The following is a 25,203-nucleotide window of genomic DNA, read 5'->3' as shown; positions in this document are numbered from 1 at the left end:
GTCACCTGTCCCAGGCTGACCCTGCCTTGGCAGGGGATTGGACTTGGCCTCTCCAGAGGTGCCTTCCAACCCCAGCAATTCTGGGGTTCTGTGATTCTGGGGCTGCGGGCGGAGCACCGGCCCTCTCCCGTTTCTCCCTCCCCCTTGTGCGTCTCTGCCTCCCTTTCTCCCGTCCCTCCCTCCGTCCCTCCCTCCGTCCCTCCCTCCGTCCCTCCCTCCGTCTCCTGGCGACGCCCGGGACGCGCCGGTGCCGGGGCAGCGCTGTCCCCGCTGTCCCCGCTGTCCCCGCTGTCCCCGCTGCCATGAGCGCCCCGCAGCCGCGGTGAGTGGGGCCGGGGCCGGGGCCGGTCCGTGCCGGCCTTTGGGCGCTGCGGGAACCGTGCCGGGCTCGGGGCCACCTCCGTGCAGCCCGCGGGGGCGCAGAGCGGGGCTGGGGCACAGAGCGGGGCTGGGGCGCAGAGCGGGGCTGGGGCGCAGAGCGGGGCTGGGGCACAGAGCGGGGCTGGGGGTGCCCGACCTGCCTGGAGAGCCCGGGACCGCTCGGGGCTCCGCTCGGCAAGGCTCCTCTGCGCAGGGCCCTGGAGCCGTGGGGAAGGGGCTGCTGCCTGCAGGTGAGCCCCTGGTTACCTGCCTCCGGACCCGCAGGTGTTGAGTGCAGAGCATCCCGACTCCCCCCAGCTGATGTCACAGACAGACAGCGAGGAACAGAGAATCTGCAGGGCTCTGTGACAGAACTGGGCACATCCTGGTGTGGTGGGCGATGATCTGAGTAAGCAAGCAGCGGTAGAACTTGCTCCTGGGCCGCACAAGAGATCAGTAGCAGAACACACCTTTGGCTCCCAATTCCGTGTGTGGTTGTGAGGCTTAAAACTTCCTCTGGGGGGGGGGGGATGGCACACGGGTGCCAGGTAGAGCACAGGCACCATGGTGCCCTGTGACTCTGCTATTAATAACTGAAGCCTTGCTGCTCTCTTACATCATTTGTTTGGTGATCTCCAATTTAATTGCACTGTGAAATATTAATTGTGAAGGTTTGCTTTACAAAACACATAGGATGCCTGCTGTGGCTTTGTCTTGATATCCTTCCAAATGAGTGAGAGCAGTCTTAAAATTTACCGTGGTACACAGCTCTGGCTCTGAGTGTAGGGCTTTGGGTAAGCTGCCAGCTGAGAACAAATATACTGTCAATAAATAATAGTGTTGATGATCATAGCATCACAGAACTCTAAATAACCTGAAATATAAAATTACTGACCTAAGAGTGACATGTTGTCACTGGCTGCGATGCCAGGGAAACAAACATGATACTCATCTTGGGAAGAGGTTTCGACATACTCCAGGAATCTACAGATCAGTCAGTTTAGGTTCTGTGCCAGGAAAATTGTCTGCTGTTCTAATAAAACCCCAGCATTTTCAGAGAGAAGAATGAAGAGGATAAATAGGCAGAGATAAAGGAGTCCCAGGAATACTCAGAAAAGGGATGTGATTTCTGTGATGCACAGGCTGTATAGAGCTGTCTGAGGCTGGTGCTTTCCCTTTGCTGTGTTTTTTCCCGACATGGATTTTGTCAGTTCTGCACTTCTGCCTGTTGCAGAGGTTTTAAAGGTGACTTTTGTGTGTGGTTCTTCAATACTGGAACCTTGAACAAGACAGCTCAGACAAGAGCTTCTCTTATCGTTGTGTTGATACCAGGGGCAGCCTAAACGGGAGCAGTGGTTGCTTTGCTGGAGTGTTCCTGAAATATAAAATTACCCCCAGGCACTGGTGCATGCCAGCATTTCTGGCTGCAGGAGGTTCCAGGGCTGGAATTGTGGCACAGCCAGACCCTGATGGGCCTGCTTGCGTTCTTTACGATGATTTCATGGATGTTGGTTCAGGCCCAACACAATTCCTTATTTCCTCTCATACTCTTTTGAACTCTGAATTTAATTCAATATGTTTGAAGGCCAGCCTGTTCATAATTTAAATGAGAAAATACATGTTCTGAGATTTTGGTGAAGCAGAAATTGCCACATCACTGTGTTCAGATGGGAGCTGCATTTTAACTAGCTATGTGGTCCAGGATGTCTTAGGTGGAGGGAGGTAAATTAAAAGGAGTTGGATTGAGTTTCTCCTCTGCCTCAACATGCAGCTGCCAGGTGATACCATAAATTAATACTTAGCAAAATTGGTAGAATCCGGTGGTTTCAAATGCAAACTCTGGATTAAAAAGGTAACATGGAACAGTTGCTATAAATATCAGTATTTAACCAACAGGCATAAAAGGGTAACCTACATTGTTTATTTAAAGTTTAATTTATTGTGGGCAGCTACCTTTGAGGTTATTGTGAAACCCTATGTAAAATTCCTGTAAATCCATGATCTCTTTACTTCAAAGCATTTCTGGTTTCTTTCCTTGAATATGCTTTTGTGTGTGGCAGATCAGCCTGGCAATAAACACATAACTGAGTTGTCCAGCTGAAAGGGATGTAATAGAGGCACAGTGCATTTAAATCTACAGCAAAGAAAACAAAAGAGTTCAGTCTCTTGAGTAACTTGAGCCCAGAGAGCCCAGAGATCAGTCTGAACGTATTATGTGACATGTACCTGAGTGTGCAAACTGTACAAATGTGAAAGGATTTTGACTATTACCAACTGCATCCTCGTGTCACTGACTTCTCTATTTGTCCTGTTTTCCAGAGGGTGAAGTAAAATATGTTGTTCATTTTGTGTAGTAAACTGTTGGGTAGCTCTGTTTAACGTAGACTGTAATAATTTGTCAGTCAAGGAGATTATAAACATCTCCATTTTTTATTGCAGCATTCTTGAAACCTATAACAGTCTTACAGACAAACACCTGGTTGGATATTTCAGCAATGCCAGGATAAGACGACATCTTCAGAAATCAGGACTGGTGAGACTGAAAAGTTTTCCTCAATTCTACATTCAATTCAAAATGTTTTTATGCTTTTTTCCCCCCAAATATTTCCTTTTACTCATTTGAGTTTCCCTCTGCAAAGTGTTTCAGAATCACATGGGTTCACTCATGGTTTTTACACTGTGAAATGTAAGCATCTTTGGCTTGTTTAAATAGCTTCAGTGCTATTTTTCACAAGTGTTTAATGGAAAACTGAAGGATTTGGTAACGGTGAATATGCCGAACATTTTGTTAAAAGCCTGGTGCCCTCCTGGGTGTGCCTCGTTGGCACGGACAGGGGCAGTGGGGCAGCAAGTGTTGATCCTTGCCACGCCTTGGGCAGCGCCCGTGGCGGGTACGGCTGAGCCCTGGGCTGTCAGAAACGCGGCCGCTGCTCCTGCCATGGGGCTGGCGGAGCTCGTGGGGTCACAGACAGCACAGTGCTGGAAGGTGAGCTCCATCCACACACGGCAGGGGCGGAGCGGAAACAAGCCAGAGGGAGGAAGCGGTCTTCTGGGAAATTGTATTGTTTCCAAACATGCTTTATTTCATCTTGTACTTTTCAGTAACATTCTGTTTGTGCGTGGCAGATCTCCAGGAGCGGCAGAATCATACCGGAGAAGGAATACCGCCTCAATGCCATAAGGAGGGACCACCAGAGACACGTCCAGGGCTGCTTGGCTGATGCCATATATCACAAGGTCCTTGACATTGAGGTGTGCCCTTACTGAGGACGTGTGAGCCTGTTGTTATCTTGTTGTTGCATTTCTAGAGTCCCACACTGTCACAACCATATTTCTAAAGTCTCGTACCTCTCGGTGATACTTCTTGGGGGCAGTTCTTCACAGCTCTGACTTCTCCTGCTTGTTGCTCCTTCTTTGTCAGGGCTCCTTGTCAGCTCAGCTTGACTGGCCAAGCCCAGCCCCTTTTATCCCAGTTATCTTCACTAGCTAAAACTGCAGCCCAATTAAGGACATTGCAGCTGCAGCCCATCAAAAACAACCGGGGCTCATCAGGGCAAGGCCCATATACAGATATTCAATATACAATACAGATATTTTACTAAGACTCCTACTGTATGAGCCTTCTCGGGTGTTTCCCCACTGAGAGCCAGGGGCTGCTGACGTGTTCTGGGCTGTTTTCCTCGTGTGCCCTCGTGCTCCCCGGGAAGGCTCTTTCCTGCAGGGAAAAAGGACAGACTTTGTGCTTGAGGCTCCCCACATGAACCTCCACGGGCCTCTCATTGTCACACCATGCTATTGTGAGAGCAGGCACTGCCCTGCCTTCCTTATTGCTTTTTGACAGCTCTCAGATTATGAGATGATATTCACAGGGCTAGTTTGCTTAAAAAAATTCTGATAAAAACAAACCAGTTTGAACATATTTATATATATGCTGTCTGAGTACAAAATCTGGGCACATTCCTATGGGATATCAGGAATGGAGCTGGTTCCTACAACTTTACCAACTGTACCAGTGCTCAGTTGTTCCCTTGGCTGCGTGAATACATGCAGGTGAAATGCAAAGAGATTCAATACACAGTAGTTTTATTAGAGGGCTCACTGAGAGTAATGGCCAGGGAGAAGGCATGGGACAAGCAGGACAGAAGCAAGAGTTCTTGCACACACTGACATCTCATGATGGCCAGTAATGGGATTTCTCTTCCTCTTATATTGACAGCATCATCATCAGCTGGGTATTAACAGGAGACTTGATTGTTCTGCAAGGAAAGAGACAATGCAGTCAGCCAAGGTAAGGCTTCAGCAGTTTTGCTGTGTTGGGTGGCAACCGTGGGCCTGACCAGTGGTTCACTGAGACAAGTGCTCTGCCTCTGATGTGGAAAAGTACAAGAAACAGGCAAGCAGAGGATGATCCCGCCCCAGTTACATCTCCTTTGTCCAGAAGTTCAGGAGCTTCCATTTATGCATTTAATTCCCTCTGAATCTAGTTATTCTTCTACTTCTGCTGTGGTCTTGTTTGGGTGATTTAATAATGAATTGCATGAAATGGTATCTCCTTGCATTTCTGCATAGTAATAAATGTATCTGCTGTCTGATATGTCTGTTCGATGCTCCATTGTTCTCAGTATGACAAAAGTTATTAAATGTTCTCTTTTTCCAAGGCGTCTGTGGTTTTACATACGTTCTTCTCATTCCTTCTCAGTTTTCCAAGCTGAAGGTCCTCAGTCTGAGTTTTTCTTACATGAACCTCTCCAGGCTTCTCATTACCGTTGCTATGTTTTTACCTTTTCTCGTTCTACTATTTCTGTTTTGAAATGGGGAACCATACCAGAATGAATAATTCAAGACACGTTCTCCTCCCAGTAATTCTAGACCTCTCTGCTTTTGACTGCTGATGAGCACTGAGCTCATGTTGTTTGCCTCGCCACAGGATTTGGGCAGAACTGGCATGTGAGAAATCAAAGAGTTTTAGGAGTCTTCATTTAGCTGTCATGTAGGTTGAACTTGATTCTCTAGTTATAGTCATGGAAATCCCATAGAAGTCATTGGTTCTTCTCCCCATGCAATCACCTGAATTCATATGGGAAAAGTCATCCTCATTTTGGCAGAAACATGCTCAGAATTTTATTTCTGTATTAGGAACCTGAGTGCTTTGAGAAGAGTGCCTTGAGAAGATGGCTGCTTCATTGAGCAGCTGGTAAACAATGTCAGGTGTGTTAAACTGCAAATAATACATCTGTAAGCAAATCATGGCCTAAAGAGAGGAGGAGATTTTCCTGAAAGACACTGATAGCCATGGAAATTGCAAAGGTGTATTTTGCTGATGGAACTCCTGTGGTAGGGAGTCACCCCATGGAAGCAGTGATTCAGGCACCCTGTCAAGGGATCCTGGGCTTGAATAATTTTGGAACGTAAACCAGAACTGCTTCCTTCAGAAAGATACCTGCAGACACCCGATCTGTGTGTGCTGTGCTGCCATGCTGGGGTGCAGGAGCCTGGCTGGAGCCAGTGGTGTAATTGAATTCCCACCTCCTCTGTTCCGTGAATTCATCTGAGTCGCTCATCTGAAAGGAAAGGAGAAAGGCAGATGGCTGAGCAAGGGAGGGTGAGAGACAGAGCTGTCTGTTTCCAGGGGGGCAGCCATCCCAGCACTGGGCTGGTGAGGTGAGAAGGTGGGGAGAGGCTGCAGTCACCGCAGGAAAGTGGCAGGTGCGCTCAAATTTAAAACAGAAAGAGACCTTCAAACAAACCAAGAATTGTGAGATACACAGAAACAGACATGAATTGAATCCAGTGGGTCAGCAGCTGGAGAGAGCTGCAGGAAAATGAATCGGAGATGGGGACAAGTCTTTTAGCTTGTCCCTCACACTCTCCCATGATTTTTTTCTTTCCTTAACCAGCTGTTCCATCGGGTCCAGGCCAGCTGATTGTCACAGCTGTCCAGTGACAGACAGATGTAATGAGACAGACATCACTGTTTTGGATCCAGTGCCTCAGAGACATAAATTGCCTTTCTTTCAGATCGAGCGCTTGATGGGACAAGTGTCGCCCCTGTACGCCCCCCACCCGCCCGTGGCCCCCCGGAACCACCACGCGCTCTGTCCCTTGGTGTCCGGAGAGCGCACCGGGCGCTCGCTGCGGGTGAGTGAGCAGCTCCCCGAGGGCTGCCATGGGGCACAGCCAGCTGACAGTGTGCCCAGGGAGCCAGCACAGGGCACTCACTGCCTGGGGCACTCTGCCATGGGGCACAGACACTGAGTGTGCCCAGGGAGCCAGCACAGGGCACTCTGCCATGGGGCACAGCCAGCTGACAGTGTGCCCAGGGACCCCAGCACAGGGCACTCACTGCCTGGGCACTCTGCCATGGGGCACAGACAGCTCCAGGTGTGCCCAGGGCACTCACTGCCTGGGGCACTCTGCCATGGGGCACAGCCAGCTGACAGTGTGCCCAGGGAGCCAGCACAGGGCACTCCCTGCCTGGGGTACTCTGCCATGGGGCACAGACACTGAGTGTGCCCAGGGAGCCAGCACAGGGCACTCACTGTCTGGGGCACTCTGCCATGGGGCACAGCCAGCTGACAGTGTGCCCAGGGAGCCAGCACAGGGCACTCCCTGCCTGGGGCACTCTGCCATGGGGCACAGACAGCTGACAGTGTGCCCAGGGACCCAGCACAGGGCACTCCCTGCCTGGGGCACTCTGCCATGGGGCACAGACAGCTGACAGTGTGCCCAGGGACCCCAGCACAGGGCACTCACTGCCTGGGCACTCTGCCATGGGGCACAGACAGCTCCAGGTGTGCCCAGGGCACTCACTGCCTGGGGCACTCTGCCATGGGGCACAGCCAGCTGACAGTGTGCCCAGGGAGCCAGCACAGGGCACTCACTGCCTGGGCACTCTGCCATGGGGCACAGACACTGAGTGTGCCCAGGGAGCCAGCACAGGGCACTCACTGCCTGGGCACTCTGCCATGGGGCACAGACACTGAGTGTGCCCAGGGAGCCAGCACAGGGCACTCACTGCCTGGGGCACTCTGCCATGGGGCACAGACACTGAGTGTGCCCAGGGAGCCAGCACAGGGCACTCTGCCATGGGGCACAGACAGCTCCAGGTGTGCCCAGGGAGCCAGCACAGGGCACTCACTGCCTGGGGCACTCTGCCATGGGGCACAGCCAGCTGACAGTGTGCCCAGGGACCCAACACACGGCACTCCCTGCCTGGGGCACTCTGCCATTGCAGCACAGACACTCAGTGTGCCCAGGGACCCCAGCACAGGGCACTCACTGCCTGGGGCACTCTGCATTAGGGCAGCACAGACAGCTCCAGGTGTGCCCAGGGCACTCACTGCCTGGGCACTCTGCCATGGGGGCACAGCCAGCTGAGTGTGCCCACAGACCCCAGCACAGGGCACTCTGCATTAGGGCCACATCCTTCATCACTGGACGCTCATTTCCTCTTTGCTGGGTTGGGTTAAGGAATCTCTAGAAGCTAGTGTTGCAGGAATGGCACGTCAGAACCTGGGAAAAAACCCCCAAACCTTTGCTGTCTGATAAATCTGCTTCAGTCTTTCCCTTTGAGCTGCCTCAGGACCTCAGGCAGGCCAGTGTGAGTGTGCTGAGCATTGTCAGTGGGCACAGGGGCTGCGGACAAGGTTACGCATGTTGTAAAGCCCTGAAAAAGGTGGGAGTCTTTTAGAAAACAGAGTTGAAGGAATGAAATCAGACTGGAGCTCATTTCAGAAGGCTGTGTCTAGGAGCTCTGGCTGTTGCTCTTTGTGAACAGCAAAGGAGTGTTAATATAATGAAAATATACTTGAAATATAATAGTACTAAAGCCTGAAGTCAAAGGTCAAATATCTAGGTCAGTTTCAGCTGGTTCACTATATCAATAATGATAATTGATGCAGATTGAAGAGAAACTTTTGAGTCCTGAATGACCTTTTTTTTTTCATATAGAGGGGACCCAGACTTAGATTTGATTATGGCGATGGGCGTTATTATTTCCGAGCCAAGGAGCCTCCCGTCTCTAAGGTGGTGAGTGAACCTCAGTTCAACAGTGCTGTTGGATGTTAACATTTTAACTTGGCATTCTGAAGGGTATACAAGGAAAACATGAAATAAAGCAGTCAGAAAAATCTGTGAAATTGAACAAAAACGGTACATTTTTGTTGTGCATTCTCCCTGGGTCCGTGTGCTGAAGTCACAGTTTCTGTGAGTTCATTGTGTTTGCTACAAGACTGCATAGTGAGGAGGGGATAGTAGCAAACCTTGTATTTATGGCCAAGAGTTGTTTTGAATGGTCAGTCAGAGGTGCCAAAAGGCTCTTTGGAGGCAGACTAGAAAATGTCATGTCCTGTAGGTACCTGTAATCACTCACCACTTCCAGATATCTTCATCAGTGCTATTATTTTCCTTTGTGGTGCTGCTCTGCACTGGGAGCTATACACTGAGATTTTGTCATTGTTTTCTTTCTCCTTTTGTAGAGTTCCTTGTGACCAAACACAGCTCCAGGAAATATACAGGAAATATACCCCCCTTCTTGGTGGGGCTGCAGCAGGGTTTGTATCAAAGGCTTCCAAACAGAAGTGCCATGCACTGGAACATTGTCAGCAATTTGCCTGTGGGGTGAGGCTGCACTTCATTCTGAAAATAAACTGTCCCACTTTAGGGACAGTTTTGTAATATTGTTTAAGTACTGTGGTTCCCAGAACTGTATATATGACAGGGAACATCCCTTTCAAATGGCATCAACTTTTATTTAAACTGTCCTTTTTCACTTCCCCTCAATTTTCAAGACAATGTCTTACTGGTCTAATTCCCAGTTCTTGATCACAGTGAAGAAAAATGTGGTGACTTACCTTTTATAGTATAAAATCTTTCTGCATACAAAATTTTCTCCCTCTATGTAGATTTTCTCTTATGTAGAGAGAGAGAGAGAGGCAGCACCTGGTTGACTCCAGGAACTTTGGAATATTTTCAGTTGCAAGCCCTACAAGTTTTCATCATAACCTACAAAGGAGCTGCAAAGCAAAAAATTCCTTTTTTTTGATGATTCCTTCTACTAAATCACACTAGTGGGCTTAGAGAATTAGAGTCAAACATGGTCTTGATATATTTGCAGTTACTTTCAAGAGACATTTGGACTTGTCTTCTGTTCTAGAGAAACATAATGTAATTGGTTTTGTGATATGCATTCCATGGGGTGAGAGGGCTTTGGAGTGGGACTGTGATTTGCTACCACTGGTGTAAATAGCTCCCTTCTGATCTGTGCTTGCTGTGTATCAGCATGGTCATGGTTCTTCAAGAATTTGCTGGTTGGTCCTGTTTATGTCTACTCAAATTATGGGTGATTTAATGGTTTCTTAGATGAAAGTTAAATCAGATGTAATTTCTGAGAACATGATGCAGAACTCAGAGCCACAGCAGGCAGCCTTTACAGAACTTGTTCTCTATAATGTCTTACTCTTATGGGCTGTGGTCCATTTCATTCTGCAGAGGACTAAATCTGTAGTCAGATGAGCAAGCAGCATTTTGAAGCGCATCCTGTATAACTGATGCCAAGATGTTTCTGTTGGATGACTGGCTGCTCTGGGATGTGCTTTCCAGCTGCAAGGGAGCAGCAGTGCTGCAGGGCTGTGCAGGGTTCTGTCTGAGATGGGGTCTCGGTGGCGCTGGAGCCAGGGCTTGGTGTGCAGTGCTGTCTGTGTCTCTGAAGGTGACATTTTCAAGCAATATGGATGTTGCCTTGCAAATAAAAGAAAGTGGTTTAGCACAGGAGTATTTTCACGAGCAGAGTTCCAGGCCCTGGGTCAGGAGCTGTGTCAGAAGGGTTCCGGACTGCGGCCGGTTCCGTTCGCTCGGGGTTTTGCGGAAGCGGTGTCACGTCACTGCGGTGTTTTTCCAGAGGCAGAGCAGCGAGCTCAAGTTCAGGAACCCCATGGATTACATGTCCGGCGCGTCCCCGTACCGGCCCCGCAAGCGCCGCCGCCGCGCGGCCCCGGTGCCGCCGCCGCGCCCGCACGTCGGGGACAGGTGCATCCCCGGCATCCGGCGCGGGCTGCCCGTCGAGAGATGGTTCCACTCCACCACGGGCTTCAATGAGCAGTTCTTGATCAACGTGAGTGCTCTCTGGCCCCGTACAGGCGCATTGCATTCCTCACTGCTGTGTCTGCCTGATGCTGAAAGATGTGCATACCTAGTTTGCATAAAGAAAATGTATAACTATTAAAATATATATAAATGCTATGCACGTTCCCTGTAAACTAAAACATTTGGTGTTTTTCATCAGCTGGGGAGAAAAAAGGTGCTGAACAACAACGTAGATTAACAGTTATTCAAAGCCTGCCACTTCAGTCAGTCTGATCCTGTCTCTGGCACTAGAATCTCAGGGATTTGTGAAATGCCTTGAGTCTATGAACAGTGCATCAGTTACACTGTCTGCAGCCAGTTTTAACTCCTGTAAATAAAGGTGTAGGAGCCCTGGACTGGGTGGGATGATATGGGTCATTAAACCTGGTACTTGACATTTGGGGCTTTTCAGTGCATTGGGTTTTCAGTTGGAAATGTATCCCACACCCTCTGCATGTCACAAACACTTCCCCATTTGATCAGCTCGCCTCTTGTTATAAAAGCCTGGAAGTCTCAAGCGTGGGCTGCACAGATGTGAGCTGTGGTTTTGCCCCTTGTTGGAGCTGGGAGCTGAAGGCATTTCTGTGCATTTTCTGCTGCAGAATACCAATGGGTTCCCCAAGTCCCCATTATGCAGCAACGCCCTGGTCACCATGATCTACCTGGGAAAGAGTAAGCATGTGTCACTCCGTGATCACAAGGATGAAATCAAAGTCTATCAGCAATACTGTGGAACAGAAAACATTTGTGTCTATAAAGGCGACCTGTTGGAAGGAGGTAAGGATGGAGCCAGAGAGTTCGTATTGATTGTGGCAACGTCGTTTTTTTGCTAAAACTTTGCCCTGACATCAGAATGATTACAGCTCAGCTTGGTCAAGATATATGCATCCAGGGATGTTTATACCATCTGCCTCCACATTAAACCTGGATCTACTGTCCCATGATTGAAAGTGAGGTTACAATTACTTTTGCAATGATGGTAGAAGAATTTAGAGAATTGATTTAACAAAATACTTGTGGCTTATGCTAATTATCTCTAGAGTTATATGGTTAATAGAGCAGCTGTAGTAATAAACCATCCTTAAAGGGGGGTTATCTGAGTTGCTAATACAGGTCAGTGAATGTTGCTTCTTATTCCAGAAGTAAAAGTACATAGTGAGAGCCCAGTTCCCATCTCTTTTTGGGAAGTGTGAGTGCAATTTCATCACAGCAGTAGAAGATGAATTGTGTTCTGGAAAACTGGACACAGGAAATGGCTGGGAGGCTCTGGTCTTTGTCCTGCTGTAGCAGTGAGTGGCCAGGCTGACAGTGTGACACTTGTCCCAGCTGTCCCACCTTAGGAATCTGGGGCTGGCAAGAGCCAGGGCTGTGTGTGTGGAGGGGTCGAGTTGAACCAACTGTTGGACAGGCCTGAGAGCCCCAGTGCCTGTCCACAGAGGGTGATGTGGTGATGCTGTGGTGATGCAGTTGAGACAGAGCAGTTGCCACAGGCTGACAGTGAAGCACAATGTTCTTCTTTGAACCCTTTTTTTCTGTGATTGCAGACACCTTCCAGTTCATCTCTAAGAGGTACCTCGGTTACCCGTTCAGCCTCACCTTTTTCCTGAACGGGCTCCAAGTTGACAGGCTGAGCTCTTGCTGTGAGTACAGAGGCTTTCAGACCAAGAGGCCGTGCCGGCTGCAGCGCAGAAACACCTACTTCAGGGTGCTCCACGTGGCAGGAGCCCCTCCTTGCTACAGGTACGGCTACAGCGCGCTTTGCTCACAGGGACTCCGCTTGCAGAGTTTCCAGCTTGCTTCTCTTCTTTCATCTCCCTGGCTCCATCCACGCTGCTCTGTGGAGCCTGCTCTGTGTCTCAGTGCCCCGTGGAAGGGGCAGGGTGAGGGCACCTGTCAGGGCTCCCATCCCCGGGCACCAGCTCAGGTTCCTGTGGCTGCTCAGCCGGTTCCAATGCTGTGTGCCCACAGAGGGGACACTGCTTGTGCTGGAGCACAGGGCAGTGCCTCCGTGTGCCACCCGTGTGTCTGCGGCACAGTGGCAGTGGAACAAACACCGAGCGTGCTGCTCAGTTAGCTGTGGTTTCCGGAGGCTTTTTTTGTCATAATTGATTTTTAACCAGCTCTGCCTCTGAAGTGAGATTCTGTTGTAATAGTCCTAGCTTCAGAATAAGGCAGCACTGAATATTTGTTATGGTTCAGAAACCAAATCTGTGCAGAAAGGTCTTGGGCAAATGTCAGTGCTGTGACCAACAGCTGTGATTCTGCCAAGAGGATTTAATTTTCATAAAATCTTCCTTTTCTGTAATTGTTAATTCAGGCCATACATAAACTTACGGACATGTGGATAATTTAAAATCTTCTGTATTATTTTAATAAATAATTTTTAAAAGCGTAGCTAGCAGTTGGAACAAGAGACTCTTCACAGAGTTGTACTCTGTTCCTTCAGGAAAGGACTAAATTCTTGGAAAAAATGCTAGTTTATTGTACCATAGTTTTTGCTCCAGTCTAACAACGAACATGATTTATGTTCATTGCATGTTCAAAGGAGTGAGAAGCATCTGAACTCAGAATGCCTATAGTGGCTATAGATTTTAGGAAATGCCCCAATCTCAGCTTTTTGTGATTTCTATAAAGATGTGAAGTGAATTTTCATAATTTAATATAGTATCCAAAAACTGGATTGATTAATTAATTCCTAAGTTACTCTCCCTTTCTGTCCCCCTTTCCCTCTTACATTTAGTGATATCTCTCTTTTCCTGCCTCTTATCAATCCAGCTGACCTTATCTGATGACTAAAAATCATCTCCATTAACCTGATTTTCCCCATAAATGACAGCTATTTTCACGCCCCTTCAGGCCCAGTGCACTTGGGTTTGTTTTCTGCTGTATGACACACATGGAATGCCCACTCTTGTTCCCAGTAAAGTCCCAGCTGGTTCTCCCTGGTGGGGCGAGGCTTTGGCTCACAGCGAGGGGATGCTGCAGGGATTTCTGTACATGCTGCAAGCCTTGCTCTGAGAGCTTTCTGCTGGCCAGGGTCTGCAGTTCTGTGGAGCTCCTGACTGTGAGAGAGAGGGGGAGCATATCACTCCATTTTATACAAGAGGGGCAGTCTCAACAACTCATTCAAAATGCTTTGTTTTCCATCTCTTTGGGTTTCTTTTAAGTAGGTAAACAGAACAGAAACAGAAAATTACTTTCAACCTTCTTCTTCCCCCACAGTTCTAGACCCAGCAGATAAGTACAGAACCCCCCGTGTTACCCCCAAACCCTCAGCTATCACACTGCTGGGAGTTACAGCACGATCTGGGTCCAGAGCACGTCAGAGCTTGTCTGCCTTTCTCAGTGGTCCTGTCTTCACAGCCAATGCTCGGTGCAGCTTCAAATGAATGGGCACCTGTAATAGTTTTGGTTCTGTTTGTGTGTCAGTTGTTGCCTCAGTGTAGGCAGCATTACCGTGCTTCAAGGAAGAGCTGTGTCTGTGTTGGGGGAGCTCTCGGGGATTTCGGGGCGCTTCTCCTGCGGGCAGAGGCAGATGGGCATTGCTGTCCCTGCTGATGACGAGCTGAACTCGCTGTGTCTGCTGCCCTCTCTTGTGCAAAGGAGGAAAAATGTGACACTTCCCAATCTGCGTTATTTTATAGGTGCTTTCTCGCGATGGGTCTGGACAAAAAGCTGTACCCTCCCAAGAAGAAGCTGAAGTTCTACTCGAGGCCGCACATGTGCTCCTGCTCTCCTTACTGCGCGCACAGCGAGCCCTGTGACAGCAACGTGCTGCCCAAATCCATTGAAGACTCGGTGTCACTCACCATAGCCAGCCAAGAGGACAGCGTGGACACTATCGACGAAACACTCGACTCTGAACAGGAGTGCTGCGAGGAAGAAGAGGAAGAGGAAGGAGAAGAAATAGAAGGAGAAATAGAAGGAGAAGAAGTAGAAGAAGAAGCACAAACAGAAGACCGATCTTTTGTGGGGACCGAAGGCACCACTCAGGAAACCAACACTCAGGAAACCACCAGTGAAAGTGGTACAGTATTCCCAAACATGAGCGGGGGATGAGAAACGGGAGGGGATGGTTCTGGAGGAGGTCTGGGATCGTGGACCGCCAGCTCTGACTGGGGCATGAGAAACGCGGTGATGTCTGTATCTGGGCACAGAACTGGAGGGGCTCCTTTCAGCCATGCAACAGGATGAGGTGGTTTGCAAGAGCCAAGAAAGTGAGTAAGGAAGGGTGGTGAGGCAATGACACAGGATCCCCAGAGCAGCTGTGCCTGCCCCATCCCTGGAAGCATTCAAGTCCAAGTCAGACGGGGCTTGGAGCAGTCTGGGATAGTGGAAGGTGTACTCAGCTATGGAAGAGGCATCAAGCTCAGTCTCTGCCTTTACTTCCTCCTTATCATAATCTTCTTTGGAGGCAATCGCATTCACAGAGAGATTTTAATTCCTACTTCCTATTCCTATTTTTGCTTTCACAGTTCTGCAGTATTGCTACTCATCTGACAGTCGTTAGTCCCTCCGGATGTGTGTTTGGGATTAATGAAGCCTTTTTCCTTCAGGAGGAACTGCCCTTCTGACAGACACCTCACTGCCAACACTGCAATTGGAATCTCAATTGATTTTTAATACAGAAAAATAAATCTCCTTATTCCCTTAGTTCTCATTGTCTTGGTAATTGTTTGTTTGCCTGACTGGTTCTGCATCAGGAACTCTTCATTTCTGTCCTTGGTGTTCTGTCACTTCCGTGTGTTAAAAGCCCTGATGGAAGGAAGGGAGGGCAGCAATAAAACCTGCAAAGTGAGGAATGGTGTGGCAGCAGTGCAGCTGCCCTGCATGGTGCAGTGTGTTCCAGCAGTGCAGCTGGTGTGGCAGCAGTGCAGCTGCCCTGCATGGCGCAATGTGTTCCAGCAGTGCAGCTGCCCTGCATGGCGCAGTGTGTTCCAGCAGTGCAGCTGGTGTGGCAGCAGTGCAGCTGCCCTGCATGGCGCAGCGTGTTCCAGCAGTGCAGCTGCCCTGCATGGTGCAGTGTGTTCCAGCAGTGCAGCTGCCCTGCGTGGTGCAGCGTGTTCCTGTGCCCTGCGCAGGGAGCCCGCGGCTGCAGGGCTGCTCTGGATTTTGGGTGGGAATCCCCGACGTGCCCGTGCTGTGCCTGGGAGGTGCAGAGCAGAGCTTTGGGGCAAGGGGAGCTTCTCTAATGCGCCTGCATGCAGAGGGTTTCGCCTCCAGAGCCGAGCAGAGTGCTGAGCAGGGCCGGGAGCTGCACTCGAGGGTCCCTGTGGGTCCCTTCCAGCTCAGGGATCTCTCAGATTCTATCAGATGATTACTCTGTGGTCCATCAGACGTCAGGCCAGTGCCTGCCTGAGTTCCAGAATGTGGATATGAGAGTGGTGATTCTATGCAGGCTTTGTTTGAACTGGGTTTTCCCCCGGGTCCTGGAGGAGCGCGTTAGAGCACTGTGATAACAGAGTGCCTCTGCAGTGCCCTTTGGCTGTGTTCATTAAATTAATTGAGCTTATAGGACACTTCTTTGCTATTTAGCCATGTCAATATACGTTTATTGTACTTTGCAGTATACTATATTACCTTTCTCCAGCTTTCTCAATTGCTTTTAATTTCTTTTCATCACGTCCAGTTTTTTCTCCTGTTACAAGAGATTCTTACATTTAATTTCTGAGTTTTCCCAGCTCTAAATTTTCACTTTCCATAGCTGGTAACTTTGTTTATTTTTGGTTTAATGTATTACTCATACCTTTAGTTTTGCTACATTTTTGCTACTCTATGAAAAACACAATGCTTTTTTATGATAATATGCTCTCACAATTCCTATCTGTGGTCTTAGATTCTCTCATGGCTTTAAAAAGACTGTGCAAATTCAAGGGCAAAAGGAGATTAATGATGTTAATTAATATCAACTCAGAATGTTAACACTGGCTCAGTGTTTCTATCTGCTTAAAAAGAACTTTTAAAATTGTGAATTCTGTTTCCTGTCTCACAATACAATTCTTCTATTTTAGAATATGATGAAGATTTTGAAGATGAAGAAGTTAATGAAGAGGGACAGATTGGTGATCAAATGAATGGAATGTCAAAGTCATCCTCAAATGATAAAAACCATAATTTAGACTATGGAAAGGAGAGTGAAACCTCATCTCAGAAGGCACTGCAGGCCTCTGACAGTGAGAAAGACAAAAGTGGCAGATATTCTGATGACAGGGACTCTGAAGATGATCTGCCAGGTTAGTTTTGGTCATGACAAGGCTTGGAGAAGCTGACCTGATGCATGTTTTACAGTTTGCACGTGTCCAGTATGTATGTTGATCTGCATATGCCCTTCCTACTGAAATCTGTTTTATCTGCCATTAATGGTGCCACTGAAGTGCAGTGCACTTCTGCATGGATTGTAGCTCTGACACTTTATTTTCTTGGCCTGACTAGATTTTTCGGTCTTGAGTTAGACCAATCTCTTCTTGAACCCTGTAGATTGTGGACAGCAGCAAGGCTGTGCAGCAGTCAGCTCTGCTGTTCAGCTCACTGTCTGATGAACAATTACAGTCTTTTTTCCCCTCAAATTTTCCATTTAGGAATTTAATATGATGGTGCCTCTATGCTTTTCTAGAGGAGACAGTGAGCTTCATCTCCAGTTCAGCCTGAAGGGTTTACACATGGTTTTGGAGATCTTTCTAATATTCAATGAGTTAACAGAAGGGCGCTGAGGGATTGTTGCTGTAGTTGAAGTATTTTATCTAAGGAAGCTGAAGAGTCTGTATTAAACCCTGTCTGAGCCATATTTAAAGGTGCATTTGGAGGTGTATTTCTATGTGATTCATAGAGCTACTCTATAAATCTTTGATTTATTTCTATTATCAGAAAAAAACCCTCCATGTTAAATGGCTTTCATTTTAATACTTCATACATCTGGGCAATGTTCTTCTATTTACACTTACTGGAATTTTGTCACAATGTCCTCAGACGGTATAAAGGATTGTGTCCCTTTGTGAGTGTCCAGTGAATGCAGAGGTTTAGTGACAAATACTAAATTAAAATTTGCTGTTTTCAGAGAGGAGGCCTGCAGACTCTCTCTCATCCATGAGCACTCAGTGCAGCACCGAGACTGACTCGCAAGCTGAAATGAAGGCAGACCATGGGAATTGCAAAAAGGATTGCAATATCAAAAGTACATCTGATAGTGCAGCACATGCACACTGTGGAAATGAGAATGGGGAGAAGAAACTGCTCAGAGTGAAGGGAAATCAAGAGAATTCTGCACTGGAAAAGAAAGGAATATATGAAGCAGACAAGACAAAACCAGAAGATCTAACAGCAAGGGAAGATACTAGAATTTTTCATGAAAACATAAGGGCAATGCAGCATCAAAACCCTGAGGCTAACGGGGAATTCAAGCAGACTGGGTCAGGAGAAAGTAGCATGAATGAGGAGGAGGAGGAATGTCCTCCAGTGCCTTGGGAAAGCAGGGTATTGGGCAAGGAGGATGGCAACGAAGAGGAAGGAGCGGGTGAGTGCAGTCCCTCTGCCCAGCTCTGCATGCCTGTGCTGCTCTGTTTGCCTTGCACTCACCTGTGCTGCAGCACGGGCAGCTCAATATCCACTCACAACATTACACTGGCTCAGTGTTTCTCTGCTAGTGCTTAAAGTGAAAGGATTTGGCCAAAAATGAATTTTAAACCATTTTAAAGCTGAGATGGCTGAATGGCTTCTACTCCCTTTTTGTTTTTTAATGGTTTCTCTTTCTTGCTTCCTGTTTTCTTTGTGATAGTTTTTGAAGACTGCAAACCAGTCCAGGAGGAAACAGCAAAAGCAACTGGAAATGATCATCCTGTGAATTCTGACCCTGAGCCTGGTGATTTGTGTGCCAATGAGGAAGAAAAGAATGCAGCAAATACAGAGCATAGTGCCAGTGGAGGTAAGATTGGCTGTCAGTCAGACACAAGGATTACCTGAAGTCTTGTAATGGAAGCGTTTGCCCTTTCCCTTTCCTTTGGCTATCTAAGTCTCCTTGTGCTTTGTTTCTTACCTAACTTGTAAAAATCAGGTGATGACTAGGTGGCATCTGCAGTCATGTATAATTAATGCTTTTTTTGGCCGTTAAATGGTTCTGGGAGAAGAATCCAGGCCATGAAAAAACTGTGAGTCAGAAAATGGCTGTGGAAAGCAGGAATGTAGTGAGGTACCATGTGCTTCCTGGTAGCGTGCAGCCTCCTTGGGAAATGCCTTGGTTCCCAGGGGCAGGAATTAACCCTGTATTATTCCCTGGTGTAATTACAGAATCCACAGGAAGCTGAATGTTCTTTGTCCTTTCTGTGCATATTTCACATGAGCAATCTGTCAGCTATTTCTGACTTTCTGAGTGTCACTGTCAAGCTTACAGGTGTTGCACACGCACATGAGCTCCCTGCAGGTAGGGAGGGAGGCAGAGCAGGCAGGACAAGCATGACTGGCCTTGCATCAACACTTTTAGTTAAATTCTTTATGCCAGTGCCAGAACAGCAGTACCAAATCATGGTCAGAGTGCAGGGATGTGATGAGCAGCAGCACAGCACGTTCTCTTCGGGTGCCCAGGCTGCTGTCCCTCAAGGCTGGGCAGAAATGGCACCTTTAGCACTAACCCTGTGAAGCATGCAGCGCTGGCAGGCTGCTGAGCAAACCAATGTCTGATTGTCTCCCAACAGCAGCAGATGGAAGGCTCCTGGCAGAAGGGAGGAGAAGCCTGGATGTGCAGGAGGCAGCAGCACGAGCAGGGGAGGCGGCAGGGCCGGGACAGACCCCGGAGCAGGACGGGGCTGCTGGGGGAGATGCTGGCAGCAGAGAGGCCGCAGGAAAAGCTGCAGCGGCAGGGGATGCACTGCCCCAGGCAGGCACGGGGGCTGCGCTGGGCGAGCTCGCGCCTGAGGAGGGCACCGTGGCACAGGAACGGCCCCGAGGAAAGGGAACAGGGCCGGCAGCGGAGCTGGGCACAGAGGGGTCGCCTGGGGAGCAGCGGGTGCTGGCGGAGGGCACGGACAGAGAGGTGGCACTGGGAATGGCAGCAGCTGGCACAGAGGGGTCGCCTGGGGCGCAGGAGGTGCTGGCAGAGGGCACGGACAGAGAGGTGGCACTGGGAAGGGCAGTGGAGCTGGGCACAGAGGGGTCACCTGGGGAGCAGCGGGTGCTGGCAGAGGGCAGGGACAGAGAGGTGGCACTGGGGAAGGCAGCAGCTGGCACAGAGGGGTCGCCTGGGGAGCAGGAGGTGCTGGCAGAGGGCAGGGACAGAGAGGTGGCACTGGGAATGGCAGCAGCTGGCACAGAGGGGTCGCCTGGGGTGCAGGAGGTGCTGGCAGAGGGCACAGACAGAGAGGTGACACTGGGAAAGGCAGTGGAGCTGGGCACAGAGGGGTCGCCCGGGGAGCAGTGGGTGCTGGCAGAGGGCACGGACAGAGAGGTGGCACTGGGAAGGGCAGTGGAGCTGGGCACAGAGGGGCCAGCTGGGGAGCAGCGGGTGCTGGCGGAGGGCACGGACAGAGAGGTGGCACTGGGAAAGGCAGTGGAGCTGGGCACAGAGGGGCCAGCTGGGGCACTGCCAGGGGGGCAGGCACACAGAGCCGTGCCCCAGGGGCAGGAGGGGGCTGGGGGCACCACTGAGGAGGAGGCTGCAGACGAAGGCCGCAAAGGAGCAGGAGGGCCCCCAGCAGAGGAGGAGGGGGGCCAGCCAGGGTCCGGGGCAGGGGAGCCCCTGGGGCAGGGAGGGTCTGCCACGACGGTGGCGGCTGTGTCAGAGGGAGAGGACGCTGGGGAGGATGCTGATGTGGCAGCTACAGATGGGAATGCCGGAGCTGTGGGCCCTGAAGGAGAAAAGGCTGTTGAAGAAGACTTTTCTGAAGGGGAGGAGGCTTTGGGGAAGCCTGGGGCTCTCTGGGAAGCACTAGGGGATATGGAAACAGGAGAAGTAATGTCTGGAGGGGAAGGGTTTGTTAAGCCAAGTCAGTTTTCCCAGCTGAAAGTGTCAGAGGAAGAGTGGATGGAGATGGGGAAAGCTGTCCCCGGAGCTGCAGCAGCACTTGAGAGTGCTCAGGCTCTCCAGAGAGTGGAGGACACGAGAGAAGAGTCTGTGGAGGCCGACAAGGGTCCCGCACTGGAAGTGGCACCTGGGTTAGGGGCACTGGGGGCTGCTCGGGGGGATCCTGTCACTGAGGGCTCATCACAGGTGGAGGAGACACTGGCAGTGCAGGAGGAGGGTGCAGCAGAAGCACTCTGGAGTGGAAGCCCATCTGAGGGCAGCGAAGCAGAGACAGAGGGAGCAGTGGAAGGAAAACCCGAGGGAGAGGCGGTGGGAGGGTCTGCAGGGGCGGCCGGAGCGGGCTCGGGGGATGAAGAGGAGGCCACAGATGGAGCGGCAGGTTCAGAGGAGCCGGCAGCGGGGACAGAGGGGTGGCTGAGGTGTGGGCAAGCGGGAGGGCAGGAGACGTGTCCCGGGGAGGGGGCGGCGGGGCCGGGCGGGAGCCGGGCCGGGGAGCCGGGGCTGGTGGCCATCGCTGTGCTGGGCGGGCAGGCCGGGCCCGGAGCGCTGCCCGGGGGGCCCGCAGTGCCCGGGGGGCTGGCAGTGCCCGGGGGGCCCGCAGTGCCCGCAGTGCCCGCGGAGCCCGCAGTGCCCGGGGGGCTGGCAGTGCCCGCGGGGCCCGCAGTGCCCGCAGTGCCCGGGGGGCCGGCAGTGCCCTCGGGGCCCGCAGTGCCCGGGGCTGGCGGGCTGGGCACTGGGGCCATGGCACAGGCCGGGGTGACGGCAGCAGCGCCGGGGGCACAGAGCGGGGCAGGGGCACAGCCGGTGTCGGGGCCGGGCGGGGAGCCGGGAGGGGCCGGGGAAGGGCCGGCCGGGGCACCCGCGGCTGCCGGGCCCGAGGGGAAGCGGGAGGCGGCAGCAGGGGCCGAGGCGCGGGCCGCGGGGCCCGCCGGAGCACAGCAGCCGGAGCCGGGCGCGGGGCCGCTCGGGCACCCAGCGGGGCTCGGAGCGGGGGCGCTGGGGGAGCAGGCCGCTGCAGAGGCCGCCCCGAGCGCCCCCGGGCACGGGGGAGTGGCGGCGAGGGCGAGAGGAGCGGGAGGCGAGGGGCTGTGCCCGGGCACCCCGCCACAGCCGGCAGCCGCAGGGACAGCGCGGGGCAGGCACGGGCGGCAGGAGCCGGGCATGGAGCGGGATGCAGGGCAAGCCGGGGAGCGGCAGCCGAGTGCCCCTGAGAACACCAGAGAGGGCGAGGTGGCCGCTGTCTCGGCCAGTGCCGGGCCCGCTGCCGGAGCCGCGGAGCCGAGGAAGGACGGTCCCGTCGGAGGGAGCCCGAGTGTCCCGGCAGCCGCTGACGGGGGCGACAGGAGCCGCAGTTCCCGTCAGGTGAGTCCTGCCTGGGGCAGCCACTGCCCCCGGCAGTGCCCAGGCTGATTCCTGTCACAGACGGAATGCACCACCTCGTCCCATTCCTTATCCGTTCCTCAAATGTCTGCTGACGGTAGCTGGGTCAGGGGGTGGTAAGTCCTTTTGAGTGGCGGCTTCTGCGTTTTTTCCTATTCCCCAAATCGCGTGCAAATAAATCCCTTCGCTGTGGCACTAATTCTCACAGCCCCTCCGCCCTCCCTCCCCTCCGGGAGGTGTTACAGTTGTTGTGGCATCGAGTGAGCCCTGGGAGCATTCGGCTTCCCTGTGACTCCGGCCTCTCCTTGTAGGAGATGTCACAGCAGTACCTCAGCAGCTCCGAGTTCAGCGCGGTTTCTGTGATGTTTGGTTGTTGTTTTGTAGGATAGTGCATACCCAGACTCACTCATCATGTCCTCAGAAGAGGATGGGGAAGAAACCCTGCTCTGAGCTTTTCCTGCAGCCCTCGGTGTTGTGTACTGCCCCATGCTCTCAGCTGGCCGCGGGTTTGTGCCGGCTGGGATGTCGCTCCTCTCTCTCTTCACCCCGTGAGTAGCGCAGCCACCTGCCACGTCTCACTGGAGCAGCTCCTCAGCGTGCAGCAGACAACTGGAACAAGCTTGTGTCTGCCAGCCCGGGAAGCAGCACTCCTTTGGAAGGACGAGGACAGTAATCACAAGGATTGTTCCACACCTGTCTGCCTTGCTTTTCTTGAAAACCAGAGAAGTACTGGGCTGACTGAACTTGCCCTCGTCCCCTAGGCGCCGCTTGCTCCTGCAGGCAGGCAGGGCTGTTCTCCTGGCATCTTCCCCACCCATGCCAGGGCAGGGGAGCCCTCCTGCTTGCACAGTGCCCCCGTGCCAGGAGCGTGTGGGGGGCTCCCCTCCCCTTGGCATCCAGGCTTGCTGCTGGCCACACTCCAGGGCATTCTCAGCACGTGGAAATGTTGAAATTTGTTAAATCAGAACAATTGCAACAGGTATTTGTAAATGCATAAAGCTTGGCCTTCTGCTTTTGCTGGAGTCACTCAGGAGGAGTCAGTGGAGCCTCAGCTGAGGCTGCCAGGAGGGTGGTGAGTTTAGAGGTGCCTCAGCCTGGCTGCCCTTCCCTGCTGCCCCAGGCTCTTCCCAGCTCAGCTGCGCCTCTGGCAGCACTGGGGCCTCAGGACCCTTCTGGGCCAGGCAAAACCCCTTCGGGGCTGGGTGTGCAGCAGCCTGTAGGCACTCCAAGCTTGGTGGGTGCAGCAGACTCAGCCCCACAGAGTGGGGACTGTAACTGCCTTTTCAAGGAGGGAGAAGACGCTGAAATGGGCAGGATTTTGAGCGGATTGGTGCTGTGAGTCACGGCAGATCAATAGACACGGAACTGGAAACTCAAACGTGATCAAGTGGTTGCTGTGTGTTTGCTCCTAGAGACATTCCTGTACTAGAGCTGGTTGCATGTGTGTGTTTAGTCTGCACATGTCTCAGAGGGCTGCGCTTTCTCTGTCCATACCCATGCCTACGTGTTCACTCAGGCCTATTAAATACCTGTACAAGTCTGTGCAGCTCCTTCAGTTTGTGCCAGGGGTTTAACTGTAGGAATAAGCCCTGCCAGTGCAGCAGGGCTTGAGCTCCAGTGTCTGCCTCTGGTTGCCAATGGGCTGACTGATGTTGGGGTGAGTGTTTGTGCCATTAAAGCTGCCTTGTGCAGGTACCCTCTAAAGCTCACGCCCAGGGCTGCAGGTGTGGCCACACCTGGGTGTTCGGACCCAGGGGTGGCAATTCCCAGGGACGGGTGAGCAGAGACAGAGAGGGATGCAGGGATTTGCCTTGGCAGAGATTCCCTGGGAGCCCCTCTGAGGCTGCAGGAGACCCAGGGCATCAGAGAAGGCCTTGATGAACAGAGCAGTGTGACTGTAAGGAACTGGAATGCTGACAGATCATTATTTAACAGTCTTGAAATATTTATGAGTGACACTTGTGTGTATGGTTGTAACAGCTGGGGGAAAGAATCCTGTGGTTAGGAACATATATGTGGACTTCCAAAATGTTAGTGTCCCTGTCACTTGAGCAGGCAGAAGTTTGGTAATAAGCAAAACCATGGAAATGGATAATTGTATAGGTTTGGAAAAGCTTCCCATAGTCCTTTCTGCTTTCCTATATTGTGCTAATTAGTAATTAACTTCAAAATGAAAAGTAGGTTGCACTTAGGGAAAAACAAGATGTGCAGCAAAAAGAAAAAAAGACTAATTATTAAAGTGTGAGCATATGTGAGCAAAGCAAACTATCCAACAGTGTTGCCACTGGCAAAACTCATTCTTGGCTCATCAGGAAGGCTTTTTTAACTCCCTGAAGTGTCAGGTATTTTCAGTTGCCTGTCATTGGTTTCTGATGGTTGTGCCTCAGATGTGCCTCAAACAGCTGGAACCTGGTGACATTCCACAGCTGAAGAGATGCATTGAATCAGTTCAAAACCATGCCAGCTGTGCACTGTGGACACAGGATGGGAAAAGTCTAAAGTCTAGCTCCTGGAATGGGCACCAAGCCCTGGCATTGCTGGCAGATACGTGGAACAGTGACTCACAGACACCACCAAGGATGCTGGGGGTGCACAGCATGGGCAGCTCATCCATCTGTCTGAAACGAGGGCTGCAAGGTGGGTTTCCTGCCTGGGAATTGCTGCGTGGCTTTGGGGCTCAGCTGTACAAACCAGACAGGACCAACTCCTCTGCCTGCCCATTGGGGCTGAGCCTCTGAGGCAGCCCCTCTGTGCTGTGCCAGCCACGCAGTCCTGGCTGTGCTGTCCTGGCTGTGCTGTGCTGTCCTGTGCTGTTCTGTGCTGTGCTGTCCTGTGCTGTGCCATGCTGGGGAATGTTGGGACCTGCTGCTGGGCTCACTTCTGGCTGCTGTCCAAACCCTTGTCTTGTTGGACGCCAGATTGTTTTAATCTAGATCACCTATTGCTGATATGTTAAACCATTTAAAATATCACTACAGCTGCCAGGCACTGGCAGGTGTCCAAAACAGGGTAAGAATCCTCTTAGCATCTCATTCTTGGTAAATATTTTGGAGTGCTGGTGCTTCTCTGGGAACAGCACAGGCTACTTGCACTCTCACAAACTGCTTTGGAACATGTTCTACTCATTTACATATTTCAGAGTTTTTGTTTGTTTCACTAAGTGATCACTCCTATGAAACACGTTTTCCCCCTGAGCCTGATTTTCTGCTATAGAGAGCAATTAACTAAGACATTGTATCCTTCAAGGAACCAGTAATTTTAATTGGTATTAAAATTAGTTGCAAGCACTTGTCTTTTTAAAGAGCTTTTCAACTAAAAAAGTTTTGCATTCT

At 51.2% G+C, this 25,203-nt stretch overlaps 1 protein-coding gene across 1 annotated transcript; it reads left to right on the top strand.

Annotated features, from left to right (window-relative positions):
• Positions 1-240: 240 nt before the first annotated feature.
• ERICH3 (glutamate rich 3) lies at positions 241-23,411 on the top strand. The gene is made up of 15 exons (XM_063165130.1): positions 241-322; positions 2,800-2,893; positions 3,487-3,612; positions 4,577-4,648; positions 6,379-6,498; positions 8,311-8,385; positions 10,259-10,471; positions 11,085-11,259; positions 12,027-12,222; positions 14,127-14,509; positions 16,494-16,715; positions 17,537-17,992; positions 18,254-18,400; positions 19,167-21,853; positions 22,256-23,411. Exons 1-15 carry the CDS (start codon positions 303-305, stop codon positions 22,319-22,321), a joined length of 5,052 nt encoding a protein of 1,683 aa, XP_063021200.1. The 5' UTR covers positions 241-302; the 3' UTR covers positions 22,322-23,411.
• The last annotated feature ends 1,792 nt before the right edge of the window (positions 23,412-25,203 follow it).

Source organism: Melospiza melodia, chromosome 11 (assembly GCF_035770615.1).
Source record: "Melospiza melodia melodia isolate bMelMel2 chromosome 11, bMelMel2.pri, whole genome shotgun sequence".
Lineage (NCBI taxonomy): Eukaryota > Metazoa > Chordata > Aves > Passeriformes > Passerellidae > Melospiza > Melospiza melodia.
The sequence above is the reverse complement of the archived record's forward strand: the minus strand, read 5'-3'. Positions and strand labels throughout refer to the sequence as shown.

What these genes read in the sequence shown, in the direction of transcription:
- ERICH3 (XM_063165130.1), top strand. Translation starts at nt 303, where the DNA reads ATGAGCGCCCCGCAGCCGCG. An exon ending in ACAAGGTCCTTGACATTGAG is followed by an intron (nt 3,613 to 4,576) that starts GTGTGCCCTTAC and finishes TTATATTGACAG; the next exon opens with CATCATCATCAGCTGGGTAT. An exon ending in GGAGCCGCAGTTCCCGTCAG is followed by an intron (nt 21,854 to 22,255) that starts GTGAGTCCTGCC and finishes GTTGTTTTGTAG; the next exon opens with GATAGTGCATACCCAGACTC.